Raw genomic sequence first — 18,431 nt, forward strand, 5'->3', positions numbered from 1 at the left:
AGATATTTGCAGATTTTTAAAACGTTCTTTTTAACAAAAACATTTGTAAACTTTACCCTCTTGTTACCAGGAATAATATTTAAAAATACACATTCTTACTACAGGTGGATTTACCAAAGGCATGAAGGCAACAGCACTTACATAGTTACCTTAAAGGGATGGTTCAGCCTATTTTCATGTTTGGGTGAATATCCTCACAGACCAGTAGTGAAATAATCTCTGGTATTGCGTTCTCTGCTGTGCTACTCCCAGCAAAAGCTAATAGTCAACAGCGGTTTCTCAGATAGACAGGATTCCAAGGTACCGAACATTAGCATGGTCTGATTTGAGCCAAAATGCTGTCAGAGAAACTAAACTATGTTTAGTAGCATGTTATGCTTAAAAATGATTTATTGAAGTAACTATTTTATTGTCAATAGTATGCACAGTCTCTATAATCTATTTGCTGAGAACTGGAACAAATGTCAAAAAGCATGTGCAGGGTTGTCTAGTATATAGTGGCTACTAAACATTGTTTGAATATCACGTTTCTGATGAGATTTATAGCAGGTAATTCAGACAAAGCTAAATTCCTTGGAATCCCATCTATTGGAGAGGCCACTGCTTTCCTGTTAGCTTTTGCTGGGGTTAGGGTTAGGCTAGCTACCAACGGAACAGTGGAGAAGACTGGCCTATGAGGATAATTCAGGGTAAGATGATATTTCACCTCAACATGAAGGCTACGCCATACGTTTAAGGGCAAAACGAAACGCATGAAAGGTCCAAATCTACTTCAACATGTTTTAAGTCATTCAATGCTTGTGTTCTATCATTGGTTTGCCCAGACGTAAATTCATACCATAAAGGAGTCAAGCTGTTCTATTGGTTCCCCCTCTTGCATTCAAGCTGGCTGTAGTAAACATACTTCCCTCTAATAACCATCATGCTGTGTGGTAAGTAAATACAAGTTATTGCCAGAGTGAAGAGCTATCAGACCTATATGAGCAACTTCCCCTGGTGACACATACCAGTGTACAGTACTATTCTTCTCTTGTGGGTGTAGTGTTCTGTACTAGATACTTCAGATGCATTGTAATCATTCACTGTATAATACCAAAAATAAAACTATTCACCTTGGCCACAAGCATTCAGGATGGCAGAGGAGCTCAATCCTCTCCACTTTTGCCAGTCCGGTTCTTCTGGTAAGTGTAAAAGGTAAGTGCTTCAGTCCTCCTCGCCCCCCTGCCATTACGAGAGCTCTGTGTTCTGTGGCGAGGGAACTTCAGGAGCCTCCAGGCCCAATATCAAACCCTAGACACCCTCCTTCACCTTAAGGAGTCTGGGGAGAGGGTGCATCACATAAGCACAGACTACAGGTACATGAGCTGGTTGGCACGTCATCTGTCGATGGACTAGCAGTGTTGAATGACTGGCATAATAACTCACATTTCGACACAGGACAAAAAGACTACGACTCTAAAAAGGCAGAAGCGGGATAGAGAGAGAAGTCCTCTGGGAGAAGCGTGAAGGAGGATCCTATGTGTGCATTCGTTTTTTGGGATATGCTGAGTGGAACATTGTTTATCATCAGTCCTTTTTGATTGCGTGACAGGAGGAAGCACCCACCACCTTGAAGCTGCACCACACCTCCCCAGTAAGGTTAACTGGAAAAAACAGACAGAGATGAGGGAAGAGTTAGTTTCTCCATAGTGTCAAATAAGTGTCCCAAAGTGCATAACACAGTCCTACATGTCAGAATACCAGTCATAAGGCAGGGCTTGACATTAAGCTTTTTCAGGTACTTGTCCTTCGGACAAGTGAACTTATCTTTTACTTGGCCGAGAGCTCAAGTTACTTGTCCAAATATGACGATGCGCGTGTGTGTGTCTGTCTACTAACACACTACAACCCAGTAATACCTTACATTACAATTCCAACAATTACTGTGGATCTACGTGCACGCCAGAGAACGTGATCCTGCCAGCATTAATGTTTTGATTCAAAGGCATGATGCCAGATTCTCTAGGCATGACAACATGTCCGCACTCCCCTACTCAGTGGACATAGATTGTTTGACAAGGCAGCTACATTGACAAGGCAGCTACATTGACAAGGCAGCATACATTGACAAGGCAGCTACATTGACAAGGCAGCAGACATTGACAAGGCAGCATACATTGACAAGGCAGCAGACATTGACAAGGCAGCCACATTGACAAGGCAGCCACATTGACAAGGCAGCAGACATTGACAAGGCAGCTACATTGACATGGCAGCTACATTGACAAGGCAGCATACATTGACAAGGCAGCATACATTGACATGGCAGCAGACATTGACAAGGCAGCATACATTGACAAGGCAGCAGACATTGACAAGGCAGCCACATTGACAAGGCAGCAGACATTGACAAGGCAGCATACATTGACAAGGCAGCTACATTGACATGGCAGCTACATTGACAAGGCAGCATACATTGACAAGGCAGCTACATTGACAAGGCAGCAAACATTGACAAGGCAGCTACATTGACAAGGCAGCTACATTGACATGGCAGCTACATTGACAAGGCAGCTACAATGACAAGGCAGCATAGATTGACAAGGCAGCTACATTGACAAGGCAGCTACATTGACATGGCAGCAGACATTGACAGGGCAGCTACATTGACAAGGCAGCATACATTGACATGATAGCTACATTGACAAGGCAGCACAGATTGACAAGGCAGCAGATATTGACAAGGCAGCATACATTGACATGGCAGCTACATTGACAAGGCAGCTACATAGGTCATTAATACATTTATTACTTTTTCGATCAGACATTATTTTTTTGCGGATATTATTAATACATTTATTTATTTATTTTTCTCTTTGTTTTGACTTGTCCGTCGGACAACTGCAGGAGGAAGTCCACTTGTCCGAACATAAAATATACTTGTCCCGGACAAGTGGACAAGTCTTAATGTCAAGCCCTGCATAAGGGTAATAAAAGTGTATGACAACTAAACGCATTACCTCTTAGAGTTACACCAAGACAAGACGGTACATATTTGAAGGCTAATTCAGCATTTAGATGGGGTTCAGAATGACATGGAGGATTAACAATTCGGTTGTTAAGTCTGACGTCAAACGTGACGTTTTGCAATTTCCGGGTCCAAACCAGAAATTCCCTGCACCAGAGTACCAGTGTACTACAGCGGTAGAATGACAGTTCAATCGTTTTTTAGACTGGGATCTATTCATAAAACAAGGGACACAGCAGCACTTTCCCGTTTTCCCCATTTGTCAGCGTCTTTGAGCCTCGGAAAAGCGCTATATAAATATAATTACTGGCATTTCGAAGAGAGCGTCTCAGCCAACTTTGGACGTCACGACTTAACCGAATAACACATTTCCTGCATGTTAAGCAGAAGGTTAGCCAGGAGTCATTGGTGGGAGGCACACATCTGACTTGGGAGACGAGTCAGAGAACATGATCACTGAGCTACAAATCACCTTTCATTATCGACAACTAGCCATTAAGTCATACCGACTGAAGCAGAATAGGCTAGGTGCACAATCTCCACTACTTCCTGAAAGGCACCTTGCATGAACATATCCTTTTTCACTCTATTGGTTTAATTGATTAATCAGCTGTGCACTGTGTGTTCCAACAGTTTACCGCACAGCTGATTAATCAATTAACCCAATAGAGTGAGACAGGATATGTTCATGCAAGGTGTCTTTCAGGAAGTAGTGGAGATCGTGCACCTAGCCTATAGCAGATGTGCTCAGGTCGATCTTCTCGAACACCAAAATTGCCTGTTCCGCCTCATGCGACTGCCTCTCCACAGACAACCAAGAAACAGACTACTTCCACAAATCCGTACAAACACAGGCGCACTCACAGCCATCCAGAACCACGCCTCACAACCAGCCCTGGGTGTTGAATGTTTTATTGCAAAACGTCACAGTAAATACAAACCATATTATGAACATTCTCTTTTACATAAAAAAATGACTAGTCAAAGTGAAACACATGCGCACGTTGCACACACACATACACATGCACAGTAGACACTCACACACGGACAGAATAGGGTCATGAAAGTCGTGATTTGTGTCCACTGTTGGGAGTCCTATGTCATGGTGGGGGGCTGAGGTCAGAGGGACAGAGGTCCCAGGGGGGTCAGGAGGAGGCTAATATGAAAGACGTATAGCATTATTATTAATTTTATTATTATTATTATTATTATTATTTTCAGTACAGACATTGACCTTGTGATGCACACGCACGTGTGCGCAATTGCTGCGCTACTTCTAACTCGCGCCGTCTTTCACACTTTTTATGTATCTCCAGTGAGGAATGCAGCACACTCTTAAAGGAGAGGTTTCTCAGGGTTGCAAATAGACGGTGAGGGAATGAGAGATCAGCCAGTTAAATCCAAGTTAAATCCAAGTAGACAATCATTTCTCGGGTCCCTAATCATGTGACGCCCGACACGTTCAACATTAACGGGAACAGGACATAGTTTATCTTTAATGAACACATTTGGAATTAAATGTGAAAAAGGAGGCGCATGTGTCATGGAGGAAGTGAGAGTCTCTGATGTTGACCGTAGCATGGAGCAGGTTAGACACATGGAAGAATAGGCTCCATGCTGGCTCTATTATCCGATGTGGGACATACCATTGAGCATGTTCTCCATGCTATGGACAATAACCTGAGAAAAAAAGGAGCTTGTCATGTAGCATGGGGATATTGTTCAAATATCTAATTTGGAATGGAGCATGGAGGAATAAAGACCATGATATGCTATATCCATCCACAGAATACTGAATAACCAAATACTACATTGAATTTAGATTACACCTTTTTTCACCAGTCCCAAGAGGTCTGACTTTCAGAGTTGAGGTCAATTCAAATTCAATTCATGTGAAGTGAAGCATTTCTCTCGAAATGAATTCAAATGTTAAGTAGATGTGGTTCCAGTCCTACCTTTCCTACAGGAAACAGTTTGTCACCATCAACGGCTCCAGTTCCTCCCCAGCCCCAGTCAACCAAGGCATGCCTCAAGCCTCTGTGCTTGGACCCCTCCTCTTCACTATCTACATGCTTCCCCTCGGCCAGATCATCCGCCACCAGGGCCTAAACTTCCACTGCAATGCCGATGACACGCAAATGTATCTCAGCACAACACCATCCTCTCAGCTCCCCCCTCAATGTTGTCAACTGCCTGCTTGAAATAAAAACATGGATGTCATCTAACCTACTCAAACTCAACAGTAAGAAAACAGAGCTCATGGTTGTGGCACCCAAGGCGCTGCTCCGGAAGGTTGGTGACTTTCTCCTCCAGGTCGACGGCTGCTCCATCTCCCCATCCCCCAAAGTCCGCAACCTAGGTGTCATCCTTGACTGCACCTTCTCCTTCCAGTCACACATCAGATCCATCACCAAATCTGCCTTCTTCCACCTCAAAAACATTGCCAGACTCCGATCGTCCAACTCTGTGGCCGAAACCCTCGTCCACGCCTTCGTCACCTCCCGCCTGGACTATTGCAACGGAGTCCTGTTTGGGGTACCCAGCAAAGCCCTGGACAGGCTCCAGTTTGTGCAGAACTCAGCTGCCAGGGTAGAGCAGTACATTACCCCACCCTCATCCACCTCCACTGGTCCCGGTCAAGTCACGCATCCTTTACAAAATCCTCCTCCTCACCTACAAATCCCTCCATGCTCACGCCCCCTAGTATCTGTCTGACCTTCTCCGCCAATATACCCCATCCTGGTACCTGCAGTCCTCAGACATGGGTCTGCTCTCCACCCCCCCGCACCAACCTACGAACCTTTGGGGACAGACCCTTCTGGCAGCACCCACCCTTTGGAACTCTCTCCCCACAGTGATCCGCAACGCCCCCCACCACCCTGGACACCTTCAAATCTGCCCTCAAAACCCATCTGTTCACCTTTGGCCCCTAGTTTAGTTTTTGGCATTGTGTTCTGTTTTTGACTGTCTTTCTGTAAATGTGTTCCTTGAAAGGTGCTATATAAATCCAAGATATTATTATTATTATTATTATTATTATTATTATTATTATTATTATGATGATGAAATGCATTGTGGGTAAAGTGTTATTTGGAGTAGCTCAGCCCCTGCCCTTGTCCTCCACGTGTCTCTGTAACTGACCTGGTCTTGTTGGGAGGCAGCAGCTGTCTGCTGGGCCGTCTCTGGGACTGGCTGGGCTGGAGCTTCATGGAGGCCCGGGGTGAGGAGCGCTGTGAGAAGTGCTCCGGGGCCGGCGGCTTCTTGGGGATCTTCTTGACCAGCCGGCTGACCCACTTCTGCTGCTCTTCTTGTGTCAGGGCCAGCAGGAGCAGGTTCTTGGCAGTAGACACGTCATAGTTCACTGCAGGGAGAGAGAAGGACCAAAGGGACAATCTGTCAGATTTCAAGTGGTTGAATGGTGAATTTTAAAGGAATGCATGTCGTTTTTTTGCATGTCGCTGTCCTCTTTGGCCACGCTGAAAATGTTAAAATATACATATGCTGCGTTTGCTAATAGCAGCAAACATGTAGATCTTTCTAAACAAACAAAATGTTAAATGGCTAACAGTAGCTAAAAGCTGTTGTTCCTAATTATGTGGACATCTGTGGGCGTTAAAACGTAGCAAGCCCTGAGTGTGTCTGATCACCACCAGGTCGCCATGACAGGAATGATGTGAGGGGAAATGGGATGAGGTGAAACTCCAAGGTTAGCTTAACACTCGAACAGCCGTGCCGATTTTACCTACTATTAGAGCCGCCTCCCTCTTTACAATGGTAATTTGCTACTTACACACAAAGACCACTAGAGGGCACTTCTTGCAAATTAGCCTGCCTTCTACACAGAAAAACTGGAAAATAGCTTTATACTAGCTTATCCTGATGTGATTTCGAAAATGTAAGCACACATATCTAGGAAATGAAAGGACGGTCCTGAAATGTGATCGAGTGCAAAGGTATAAAAAATGTTTTACTCACAGGGTCACCATGACCCCACCGTGGCTGTTCTAGTGTTAATAGAACTGAAGCAGTGTGACCAGAGATGTTGTCACTAATACAAGTCTTGTGTGAGAACAAGGCATACTTGAATAATGTATTTTATCTGATTACAATGTGGGTAAAGGAGGCAGGTAGGGAACGCATCAAATGGCAGGTGTAGACATTCAACAGGGGTGCAAACTGGTGATGGCCCAAAAAGGTGACACATTTTCTTTTTGCGGCTAACCTTAGGGGGGGAATAGCGCTAGCACTAATGGTGTTAAATAGATATCGCTAGCACTAACAGTGGTCTAACAATGATGCGTGTGTAAGTAGCGGCAGCCCTGACCGAATTACTTCGAAAACAGTTTACCGTGACTGTGTTCTCTATGCTGTCTGGAATTGTACCTAGCTCCCTGAAACTAAAAGTTATTTCAACAGCAGCAGAGTTTAGCAGACAGGGAGATTAGTTAGCTCGCGCATCATGTGACTTGGATGACACTTAGGGCCAATCCCAATTCACCCCTACCCCTTCGTTTTCACCCCTATGGCTTGATTTGCGCGTTCACGTTTAGGGGTAGGGCTATCCCAATTCATATTTCATCGAGCCATGGCTTTATTTCGAGGGCTAACTATGACTTCGTTTCGAGCGATTCCAGGACCAGACTAGCTTTGAAGCCATAGGGGTACGCTACCCCTTGATTCCAGGATGCATTGCGAATCATCTACAGAAATGTTATGTCGCTCTATTCAATGCGGAAATGTCATTTTACTTTCTCTGTAATTACTTATTAATAAAGATTTGAAAAAGTATGATAACCATGTTATTATGTTAGTTTAATGTCATTACAATGCATTATAGACCTTTTATTTATAACAAGCATAACCCAAAAAAAAATCGCTTTTATGTCGGTGCTGTGTCTAACGTTACAGTAACGCAACGCTGCATGACAGTCGAGCATTTCAGAGATGTACAATCATAAATCAATTATTACCTGTGGCGTTTGACAGCGGATGATGGTACACATATGTAAAGTTATCTGTCAAACGTTCGGCTGACTTGTACATGATGCGCATTTTTACCTATTTCCATGTAGCGGCACCCGCAATCTAATCCGAGCAGTTGTTATTATGTAATATTATTAATGGGTTGTATCATTCATTTAAATGCATTATAGACCTTTTCTTTATAACAAGCACAACAACAACAAAACGTTATTATGCCGATGTGCTGTGTGTCTAACGTTACAAGCTGATTTGTGCATGACAGCCGCGCATTGACATATTTCCATGTCTGATGTCTAATGTCTAATGTCTGATGTACTAATGTCATTTCAATGCATTATAGACCTTTTCTTTACAACAAGCATAACAAAAAAAAATCGCTGTTATGCCGAGGTGCCTATGCTTAACATAGAAAGTTCCACAGTCCAGCGCGCTCGGGTTTAGCAGTAGAGGACTGGTAGCCTACCTGATCACTTCCATTAGACTATCAAAGCAGGACACCGGAGCACTCATATCTGCGCGTTTGTCACAGGGTGACAGTCACCCTGTTCCTCTGCCCGGCGTCAGTCCAATGGAATCGTCAAGCACAGCCTTCCCCATATAAATACATTGGTGCGCGATTACAGAGATGTACAATCATGTTTATTTAAAAATAAATTGTGGTGTTTGACAGCGGATGATGGTAGACATATTTAATGTAAAGTTATCTATCTAAAGTTATCTATCCACAGGCTGATATGTGCATGATAGGCGCGAATCCCCCCCCCCCCCCCCCCTACCCCCTTGGTGGTATATGACGCTATCTGTATTGCGGCACTTATTATACCAAAACAACTCGCAATCTAATCCGAGCAGTTGTTATTAGGTAATATTATTAATGGGTTGTATCATTCATTTAAATGCATTATAGACCTTTTCTTTATAACAAGCACAACAACAACAAAACGTTATTATGCCGATGTGCTGTGTGTCTAACGTTACAAGCTGATTTGTGCATGACAGCCGCGCATTGACATATTTCCATGTCTAATGGCATATGACACGCGAAATGTAACTACAGTTAAGGATACGCGTAAAGGATGATGATCTATTACCGTTCGACTCTACAGTACTGAGAAATGTTTCCGTCTATTTGTCATCTCTCCTTCACGGGCAAATGTGGCCGTGTCCCCAAGAGATTCTCTTTCTACGTTTTTGACCACGACTATGATGGATTGATTTTTGGATTCTTGACGACGAATTGTTCTGAGAAAGACGCTTGGTAACGTGATTTTTGGACAACGCTTTATGACTACTGATGGACTCGTGTGTATGTGGTGGCTGAGGATTGAGTCACGGGTATCTTTGGAGGAACATCGTGCGCTGACAGATCTGGTTAATACTCTGTGTTTTGGTTGGAGTCATTCATTGTCATTATTGCGATGTCCACAAAAAAGACATCGTTGACGGAAGAGACTAAAAAAGGAACGTCTAAACACTACAGTGTGTTGATAACAAACGAAAAAAGATGCTTATAGCACACGCAACAGAAATAAACACAGCTGAAGAAGGCATTGCGAGATGTGAGAATTCGCCGGCAACATAACGCGTCACCCGTACCGCGTCTATTTAAACCACTACTGATGACGTAGCCGCCGTGAAGGGCCGTCCCAATTCATAGGGGTAGATTTCAAGGGGTATGGCTTGTGGCTCTGTTCGAAGGCCTTGGCTTCGAATCGAGTCACACTCGAAAACGAGCCATAGGGGTAGAAAAGGGAATCGGGATTGGCCCTTAGACACCCCCCCCCCCTCAATTTCTTTTTTTGCAGATCTACACAATTAACATGGATTACATATTTTGAGATAAAAACAGCTAATTTAGCAGAAAGGTGACAAGTTTGCACCCCTGTTCAAGTTTATGAATGGAATGTATTCTGATCATTATGATGAGATGACAGAAGAGCGACGTGCAAAAGGAGCCAGACAGAGTCAAACTTAAACATTGCCTGGACCTGTTCTCAGTCATATTTACTTTCTCTTGTCAAAGATGCAAGAAATACAAATTGGCCCCCAACAGTGAGGTATACAGCCTTGGATTCAGTCCAATGGCTTTTGATCACTGTAAGCGGTTGTTAAGTATAACCGCATTCACTATAACCAAAGGAGACGAACTGCTACAGTCGACTAACGTTTATACTCCTTCATCCTTGAGGAGTGGCGCAGGTTAGTCATTTCTACCGACAGAAGGATCTCTCTTTCCAAACTTCCTTCACTGCTCTTGACTTCGCCTAGTGGCGGCCTGCGGTATCTGCCAGCAACATTCAGGCTACAAGTCTTCTTTGGTCAGCAGAAACTATTCCCCAGAACATAATCATTTGGAGACTGGGTAGGTCCCATCAATCTCTCGATTGAGATTCTGGGGTATTAATAAGTAAACGCTGAGGACGGGAAGTTTTCAGCAAGTTTCCACGCCCCCCAAATGTTTATCTGAGCTGCTCGTGATGCCCCTCCCCCCCCCCCAGCCCTGCTCTCTGTTTAAAAGTGCAGCTCAGGTAATTGACATTGGCCTAACCAAAGTTCTGCCCACCAACTAACCCCACCACCCCCCACTTACCTCTGCAGGGCGCGATGATCTCCTCCTTCTTGTCCATGTGGTCTTTATGACACTTGATATGGCAGCGCCGGCACTCCAGGGCAGGCGGGGGCTTGAACATGTTCCAGAGGGGCTTGGTGCAGGCCTCGCAGTTGGTGGGGAAGTGGTAGAGCGTGGGAATGAACTCGTGACCCTTGTGGCAGATGTAGCCCGACTTCTCGCCGATGGTCAGCGGCTCCACTGGGAACTCTGGCTCTTTTTTGCTCTCGCCTTCGTTGGCGTAGAGGATCTGGAGAGGGAGAGGGTTAGGGTTAGAGGATCTAGAGAGGGAGAGGGTTAGGGTTAGAGGATCTGCAGAGGGAGAGGGTCACCATCACTGTTCTGTGGCTGTGTGGGCTGAGATGTAGCATGTAGCACCAACCATAGACGGGCTACAATAACTGATGCTTGCCTGGTTCATGTGAACAGTAATACTACTGGGGCGACTAGGTAAACGCGCTGCTCTCATGAAACATGTGGTTCTTCACAGGTCTGCTGGCCTGATGAACGTGAGCAGTTACTGTGTTGCTCCCCTGACACAGAGCAGTGGACGGGTACATATGGGCAATGTATTTATTATGACACATAACCGAGACCCCTGACTGTTGTTCCAGACATGAACTGGATCCTAAGTATACATTTTGGACCTGGGACCAGTTGTTCAAAACTTTTAATCTGCTATCCAGGACCAGATCGATTATCGGCTGATTTCCCCTATAAAACTAAAAATCAGCCAGGTAGATCTGATCACACAAATCCTCCCACACAGATCACGTTGTGGTGGAAGTAAATAGAACTGGGTGTAAAACAGAGTCTGTAAACAGCAGAGTTTGTTTTGCAGTTATTCTCCTAGGAGCAAAACCAAATCTATACGTTATATATATATATAGGCTATTGTCATTCTAGCACTAATCAAATGAGCTATAATGCATTATCAATGAAAAATAACAAATAAGATGCAGAGAGACAGACTGAGGGTGAGGGTGACAGGAATGACCTGGAATATCCTGGGGATCTCTTTGGCGTCAGCGCGGTACACGTCTGTCTGGGTGACAGGCCGCACATGGAACAGTTTGCTGCAAGAAGATAAAAACGTTTAAATAAAATGTGTTTAAAAATGTGGGTACATAGCTTTTTTTATGGATTGGAATGTAGCAATTTCTTAAGCCGAGTTAATAACCAATGACTGGTCTAAATTACAAACATTCTAATGAATAACTTGATTCTAATGAATTGTTGATGTGTTGAATACTTATTTCCCGCACTGTACACCAGCCATTTGCTTAAGTTAAAAAAGTTAAACTGTACACACAATTGGTTCTTCTTCTTTCAATTGGTTCTCCTTTATGTAAATGCTTCAGTTAAGTCCCCAAACAAATCTGTCGCTTCTTATGCTACACCATGCAAACCACATTCCAAACAAATATTATGCACAAAAGTGTTCAACATGGATGTAAATCAGAACGAGTTTGTCCCAGCTGTGTGTGTGTGTGTGTGTGTGTGTGTGTGTGTGTGTGTGTGTGTGTGTGTGTGTGTGTGTGTGTGTGTGTGTGTGTGTGTGCTTGTGAACTAGAGAATTAGCGAATTGGCCGAATCTCCATTCAGATAAACAAAACTGAAATTGAGTGGCTGTTTCTCTACTTTGCAGGTTGTTGCTGTAATGCTCTTCAAGTTAACTTATCAAAATACATCTTTACAAGGTCCTTTGAAGACCCTTTTAATGGGCTTCCACACAGAACACGTTACTCACTCGATATCCAGCACCATGTAGGGGTTGGACAGCTCTTTGTCTTGCTCACTGTTATAAAAAAGAATCTTCTTGCTGCTCACTACCACATACTGTAAAAAGACAAGAAAATGCAATTCACTCAGAAATATGTTTCTCAGACATTTTCAGATCTCAAGTTACGCATCAACAGAAGCCATTTACACTGTCAAGTAGCGATGTAACGATACACTCAATTCACGATTCGATACAATTCCCGCTACGATTTCTTTTACAAAATTAGATTGCAGACAAATTATGACTGAAAAAGATTTTAATAAATGTATTTCTCAGACAAAAACTACAAAATACTGTATTTTCTTAAAGAATCCCTTTTTATTCCTGAGGTAGGGTATAACGTTTCTCACTAGCTGCAGACACAGGCCAGGGAGCGCTCCTTCTGCAGAGCGCACTGTGCTCGCCCCATACTGGCTCTCTGGGTTTTGCCTTTTGGGTGGTTTGGTAACCCTAGATGATCTTTGTGACATTTTACACATGACATTTCACATATGTACACAAACTCCCAAAAGTATAAAAGCACCACTTGTAAAACACCTCTAGAACATGCTCACTCGTAATGCCGCTTCTCTCTTCAAATCGCCGCAGCTCTCCTCGAGCTTCGTACTCTGAGTAATAAACCCTATATGGGTAGAAGGCGGAACTTCTTCCATAGCACATATAGTTTAGGAATTACGGTAATGAGAATGTGTGCTTTTAACAGATTTTTAAGGGTTAAAAGAGTATTGCGATTGTTTTTTTCATTTCACCGATTTGAAACGTCTCAAATTTGTAGCGATATTAAACTGTCTGGCGATGCATCGTTCCATCCCATCCATTTATCATCATGTGTAGAATTGTATGGAATGTGTGTAGGGGCTTTAAAATGTTAACTCTTTTGTGGGGGAGGACACCCAGACTACAGTGAAAAAAATAAATAGCTTCCGCAAATGTGAAACTCCCGCCAGGCCTGTGGCAGCGGACCTGAAACAGCTTTATAGGTTTCAGGTAAACACGGCTGATGTTTAAATCAGCATTTTCATTAAAGCCATTTTTTCCAGAAAATGAAATGGATAAAATAATTAATCAGTTATAATAATATATATACCGGTATTATACTAATTAATCACAATAAAAGTCGACATGGCCTAATTTAGTGGGTTCCTTCCAAGTGTACATGGGACACCCAGTACCCTGGGTGTCATTGTGATGCGATCTTTCTAAACCACCACCTGTTGTTGTGAGGGGGGGAACCCTCTCCAGAAGGACCATCTTCTCACAGATCTCCGGGGGGTTTGGCTCAGCACGTTAACTAACGGTCAGTTACAAGTATTTTGTGTGTTAAATGGGAACTCCTAAAACAAAGTGTTAGTGAATATGGAACTGTGTCAAACATGTTCTATGTACCTTTCTCTCCCATCCAAACTTCTTGGTGTTGTTCCTGACAGGCAGTGACAGCCATCCCTCCAGCCTGGTTTCTAGGAGGAAAAGGAGAGACACATTTAAACAGCAGGGTAACATTGGACAATATGCAGGGCAGTACCTGAATGGGGGGGGGGGGGTTGTCTTGTCTTTGAGCTGGGGAGAGGTTAAAGAAAAGATCAATGAATGAACCATAGCAATTGTCCAAATGAGCCACAGTTAGACAGCATGATCCAGAGTTAGCAACACCACTAATGAAAATAGCCCTCAAATATCTGTTATTTTTATGTAACGGTTTGACAATCTTTAAATTCCTGTGGAAATCCCATGTTCTTCTGTTACTGATGTGACAAACGCACAGATTAGCCATAAACGCTGTGGAAGAGCCATGTTCAGATAGGGGTTCACACACACGGAAAATCAGTTGGTTAGAAAACCTGCCTCAGAGGTTAGACTACCTGCCTCTCTAACCTCTAGACTACCTGCCTCTCTAACCTCTAGGCTACCTGCCTCTCTAACCTCTAGGCTACCTGCCTCTCTAACCTCTAGACTACCTGCCTCTCTAACCTCTAGACTACCTGCCTCTCTAACCTCTAGACTACCTGCCTCTCTAACCTCTAGGCTACCTGCCTCTCTAACCTCTAGGCTACCTGCCTCTCTAACCTCTAGACTACCTGCCTCTCTAACCTCTAGACTACCTGCCTCTCTAACCTCTAGACTACCTGCCTCTCTAACCTCTAGACTACCTGCCTCTCTAACCTCTAGGCTACCTGCCTCTCTAACCTCTAGACTACCTGCCTCTCTAACCTCTAGGCTACCTGCCTCTCTAACCTCTAGGCTACCTGCCTCTCTAACCTCTAGACTACCTGCCTCTCTGACCTCTAGACTACCTCTCTAACCTCTAGGCTACCTGCCTCTCTAACCTCTAGACTACCTGCCTCTCTAACCTCTAGGCTACCTCTCTAACCTCTAGACTACCTGCCTCTCTAACCTCTAGACTACCTGCCTCTCTGACCTCTAGGCTACCTCTCTAACCTCTAGACTACCTGCCTCTCTAACCTCTAGACTACCTGCCTCTCTAACCTCTAGGCTACCTCTCTAACCTCTAGACTACCTCTCTAACCTTTAGGCTACCTCTCTAACCTCTAGGCTACCACGGCCGCAGACATTACCTGCGTAGGCGTCGTCCATGTCGAGGTCCGGCCCGCTGCTGATGCTCGCCGCCTCTAAGGAGTGGACGCTGACGGAGTTGAGGAGGCCGCGCAGCTGTTCGATGTCGCTGTCCTTGCTGTCCAGGGCCATCTGCAGCTCGATGCGCAGCTGACTCTCGTCTGCAATTTGCTGCAGACAGAAAGACGGACGAAAAGGACATTCTTTTAGTCATCCATAGTTTTTCCGTCTGCGGCCCCTGTTGACGTTGTTTGTCGGCATGTTATTGATCGCTGGCACGTCGACGGCCACTGTTGTTGAAACGGTTAGGGTCAGGTGTCGTTGGTTGTGTTGATGACCACATTGCATACCGTCGACCTCCCTCGGAACTTGACGATGCTGTTATTGAAGTGGTTGTGGTTGACGGTTAGTGTGTGGTCGTGGTTGTGTTACTGTTAGTGTAAGGTTGTGGTTGTGACAGTTAGTGTGAGGTGGTGGTTGTGGTTGTGACAGTTGTGGTTTAGCCCTTAGTGTAAGGTTTGTGGTTGTGACAGTTAGTGTGAGGTGGTGGTTGTGGTTGTGACAGTTGTGGTTTAGCCCTTAGTGTAAGGTTGTGGTTGTGACAGTTAGTGTGAGGTGGTGGTTGTGGTTCTGACAGTTGTAGTTTAGCCCTTAGTGTAAGGTGGTGGTTAGGGTTAGGTTGAGGTTTTGGGTGTAGTTTAGCCCTGAGTGTAAGGTGGTGGTTAGGGTTAGTGTAAGGTGGTGGTTAGGGTTAGAGTTAGGGTTAGGGTTGGTGTAAGGTGGTGGTGCTGACCGCCTGCATGTCGTTGATCTCCCTCTGGTACTTGATGATGGTGCTGTTAAGCTTCTCCTTCTCCGACCGCAGCTCCAGCTGCAACTTCCTGTTCTCTTTCTCCTTCCGTCGCACATCCGTGTCGTTACCACGACGACTGCCTCCGCCACGCATCTCTTTCCTGTTCATGATCTCTGCCAGCTTGTTCACAGCCTAAAACACACGTTCGTACACACACACACACACACACACACACACTTGTAATGACCCTATAATTAAGAGTACTGAGTGTAATGTAGAAAAAACTTTTGACTAATAAGTTAACTAATATTACAACACAGTCAGGTTAAATCAGGGAAACATGTCTAAACTATCCTTCCCTCCCAGCAGACGTACCTGGGTCTAACCCTCCCAGCAGACGTACCTGGGTCTAACCCTCCCAGCAGAGACGTACCTGGGTCTAAAACACCCAGCAGACGTACCTGGGTCTAACCCTCCCAGCAGACGTACCTGGGTCTAACCCTCCCAGCAGACGTACCTGGGTCTAACCCTCCCAGCAGACGTACCTGGGTCTAACCCTCCCAGCAGACGTACCTGGGTCTAACCCTCCCAGCAGACGTACCTGGGTCTAACCCTCCCAGCAGACGTACCTGGGTCTAAAACACCCAGCAGACGTACCTGGGTCTAACCCTCCCAGCAGACGTACCTGGGTCTAAAACACCCAGCAGACGTACCTGGGTCTAACCCTCCCAGCAGACGTACCTGGGTCTAAAACACCCAGCAGACGTACCTGGGTCTAACCCTCCCAGCAGACGTACCTGGGTCTAAAACACCCAGCAGACGTACCTGGGTCTAAAACACCCAGCAGACGTACCTGGGTCTAAAACACCCAGCAGACGTACCTGGGTCTAAAACACCCAGCAGACGTACCTGGGTCTAACCCTCCCAGCAGACGTACCTGGGTCTAAAACACCCAGCAGACGTACCTGGGTCTAACCCTCCCAGCAGACGTACCTGGGTCTAAAACACCTAGCAGACGTACCTGGGTCTTCAGCGTTCTCTCTGACTGCAGCTGCTTCTCAAACGTGATCTTCATCTGGCTCATCTGCTGCTCGTCGTCCTTCGATGTCTGCAGCTCTGAACACAACAGACCAGACAGCCCTGCTCATGAACAGTTGTAAACAGCCCTGCTCATGTACAGTTGTAAAGTCAAACCTTTCTTTTCAATACCACAATTGTCCATCTAGTAAAACCAGTCCGTACCCCTGTATCCCAGTACACATGACAATAGTACTTTGGAAAGAAATGCGTCACTAATTGAACTGTAGTTAACTGTGAGAGCAATCACATCGTTGCAGTTCATAGTTATGGAGATGTTCTCTTGCTATCCAAATCCGGGGCGATTAAAACAAAAAAAGGAAATCAATTGAAATAAGGAACAGTTTACCTTCATGCGTGTCCTTCAGTCTGTTGTTCAGCTCCTCCTTCTCGTTGGCGAGGTTGGCCACGTCACCAGTCAGAGTTCTGTTGGATTCCTCCAACTACATACGAACATAATCCACCAAATACTCTTTACACTCATAAAGGGCCATATCATTGAAACATACAAAATGTGAAAATGTCGTTTTCCATTCTGTTCATCAGGTTTTGCCTTCTAGATCTCCAAATCTAAACTAACTCTGTGTGAACGCAGCTCAGCCCCTGTCCACTCACCCCTATCCCGAGCCCCTGTCCAGTGTCCACTCACCCCTATCCCTATCCCCTGTCCACTCACCCCTATCCCTATCCCCTGTCCACTCACCCCTATCCCTATCCCCTGTCCACTCACCCCTATCCCTATCCCCTGTCCACTCACCCCTATCCCTATCCCCTGTCCACTCACCCCTATCCCTATCCCCTGTCCACTCACCCCTATCCCCTGTCCACTCACCCCTATCCCCTGTCCACTCACCCCTAGCCCTATCCCCTGTCCACTCACCCCTATCCCTATCCCCTGTCCACTCACCCCTACCCCTATCCCCTGTCCACTCACCCCTATCCCTAGCCCCTGTCCACTCACCCCTATCCCTAGCCCCTGTCCACTCACCCCTATCCCGAGCCCCTGTCCACTCACCCCTATCCCCTGTCCACTCACCCCTATCCCTATCCCCTGTCCACTCACCCCTATCCCTAGCCCCTGTCCACTCACCCCTATCCCTAGCCCCTGTCCACTCACCCCTATCCCTATCCCCTGTCCACTCACCCCTGTCCCCTGTCCACTCACCCCTATCCCTAGCCCCTGTCCACTCACCCCCATCCCTAGCGCCTGTCCACTCACCGAGCCGATGGTGACGTCCTTGTCGCCCAGCTCCTGCCTGTGTCGGGCCATCATCTCCTTCAGCTCCAGCTCCTTCATGATCTTCTCCTTCTCCAGGTCAGAGTACTGCTCCTCCGCGATGGACCGGGCCAGCTGCTCCGAGTCCGCCTTGGTCAGCGTGATCTCCAGCTGGGCCGCCAGGGAGTCAAGTGGGTCAACATGGGCCAATCAGATCAGTTGGGGGGATTGGGGGGGATTAAGCTATATACATGTTACGGTACATGTGGGAAAACTAGGGTTAGGGTTAGGTGCTAGGGTGACTTGGTATATGCTGGCATGTCTAACCTTAACCCTAACCCTAGCACCCTAGCACATAACCCTAACGCTAGTTTTCCCACATGTACCGTATTC

General features: G+C 45.6%; 1 protein-coding gene across 1 annotated transcript in view; it reads right to left on the reverse strand.

The window, feature by feature from the left end:
* Nucleotides 1–18,431, reverse strand: part of LOC308163777 (rho-associated protein kinase 2-like) — a gene marked incomplete at both ends in the record, with an annotated part of 111,137 nt that overhangs the window by 78,377 nt on the left and 14,329 nt on the right. The window contains 10 exons of the mRNA XM_080537965.1: nucleotides 6,132–6,368; nucleotides 10,581–10,848; nucleotides 11,596–11,674; nucleotides 12,349–12,437; nucleotides 13,768–13,838; nucleotides 14,955–15,123; nucleotides 15,746–15,937; nucleotides 16,767–16,861; nucleotides 17,172–17,265; nucleotides 18,042–18,228. Of these exons, the coding sequence (XP_080394091.1) occupies nucleotides 6,132–6,368; nucleotides 10,581–10,848; nucleotides 11,596–11,674; nucleotides 12,349–12,437; nucleotides 13,768–13,838; nucleotides 14,955–15,123; nucleotides 15,746–15,937; nucleotides 16,767–16,861; nucleotides 17,172–17,265; nucleotides 18,042–18,228 (1,481 nt within the window). The remainder of the gene's footprint in view (nucleotides 1–6,131; nucleotides 6,369–10,580; nucleotides 10,849–11,595; nucleotides 11,675–12,348; nucleotides 12,438–13,767; nucleotides 13,839–14,954; nucleotides 15,124–15,745; nucleotides 15,938–16,766; nucleotides 16,862–17,171; nucleotides 17,266–18,041; nucleotides 18,229–18,431) is intronic.

This window comes from Nansenia antarctica (genome assembly GCF_963989245.1).
Source record: "Nansenia antarctica genome assembly, chromosome: 8".
Taxonomy (NCBI): domain Eukaryota; kingdom Metazoa; phylum Chordata; class Actinopteri; order Argentiniformes; family Microstomatidae; genus Nansenia; species Nansenia antarctica.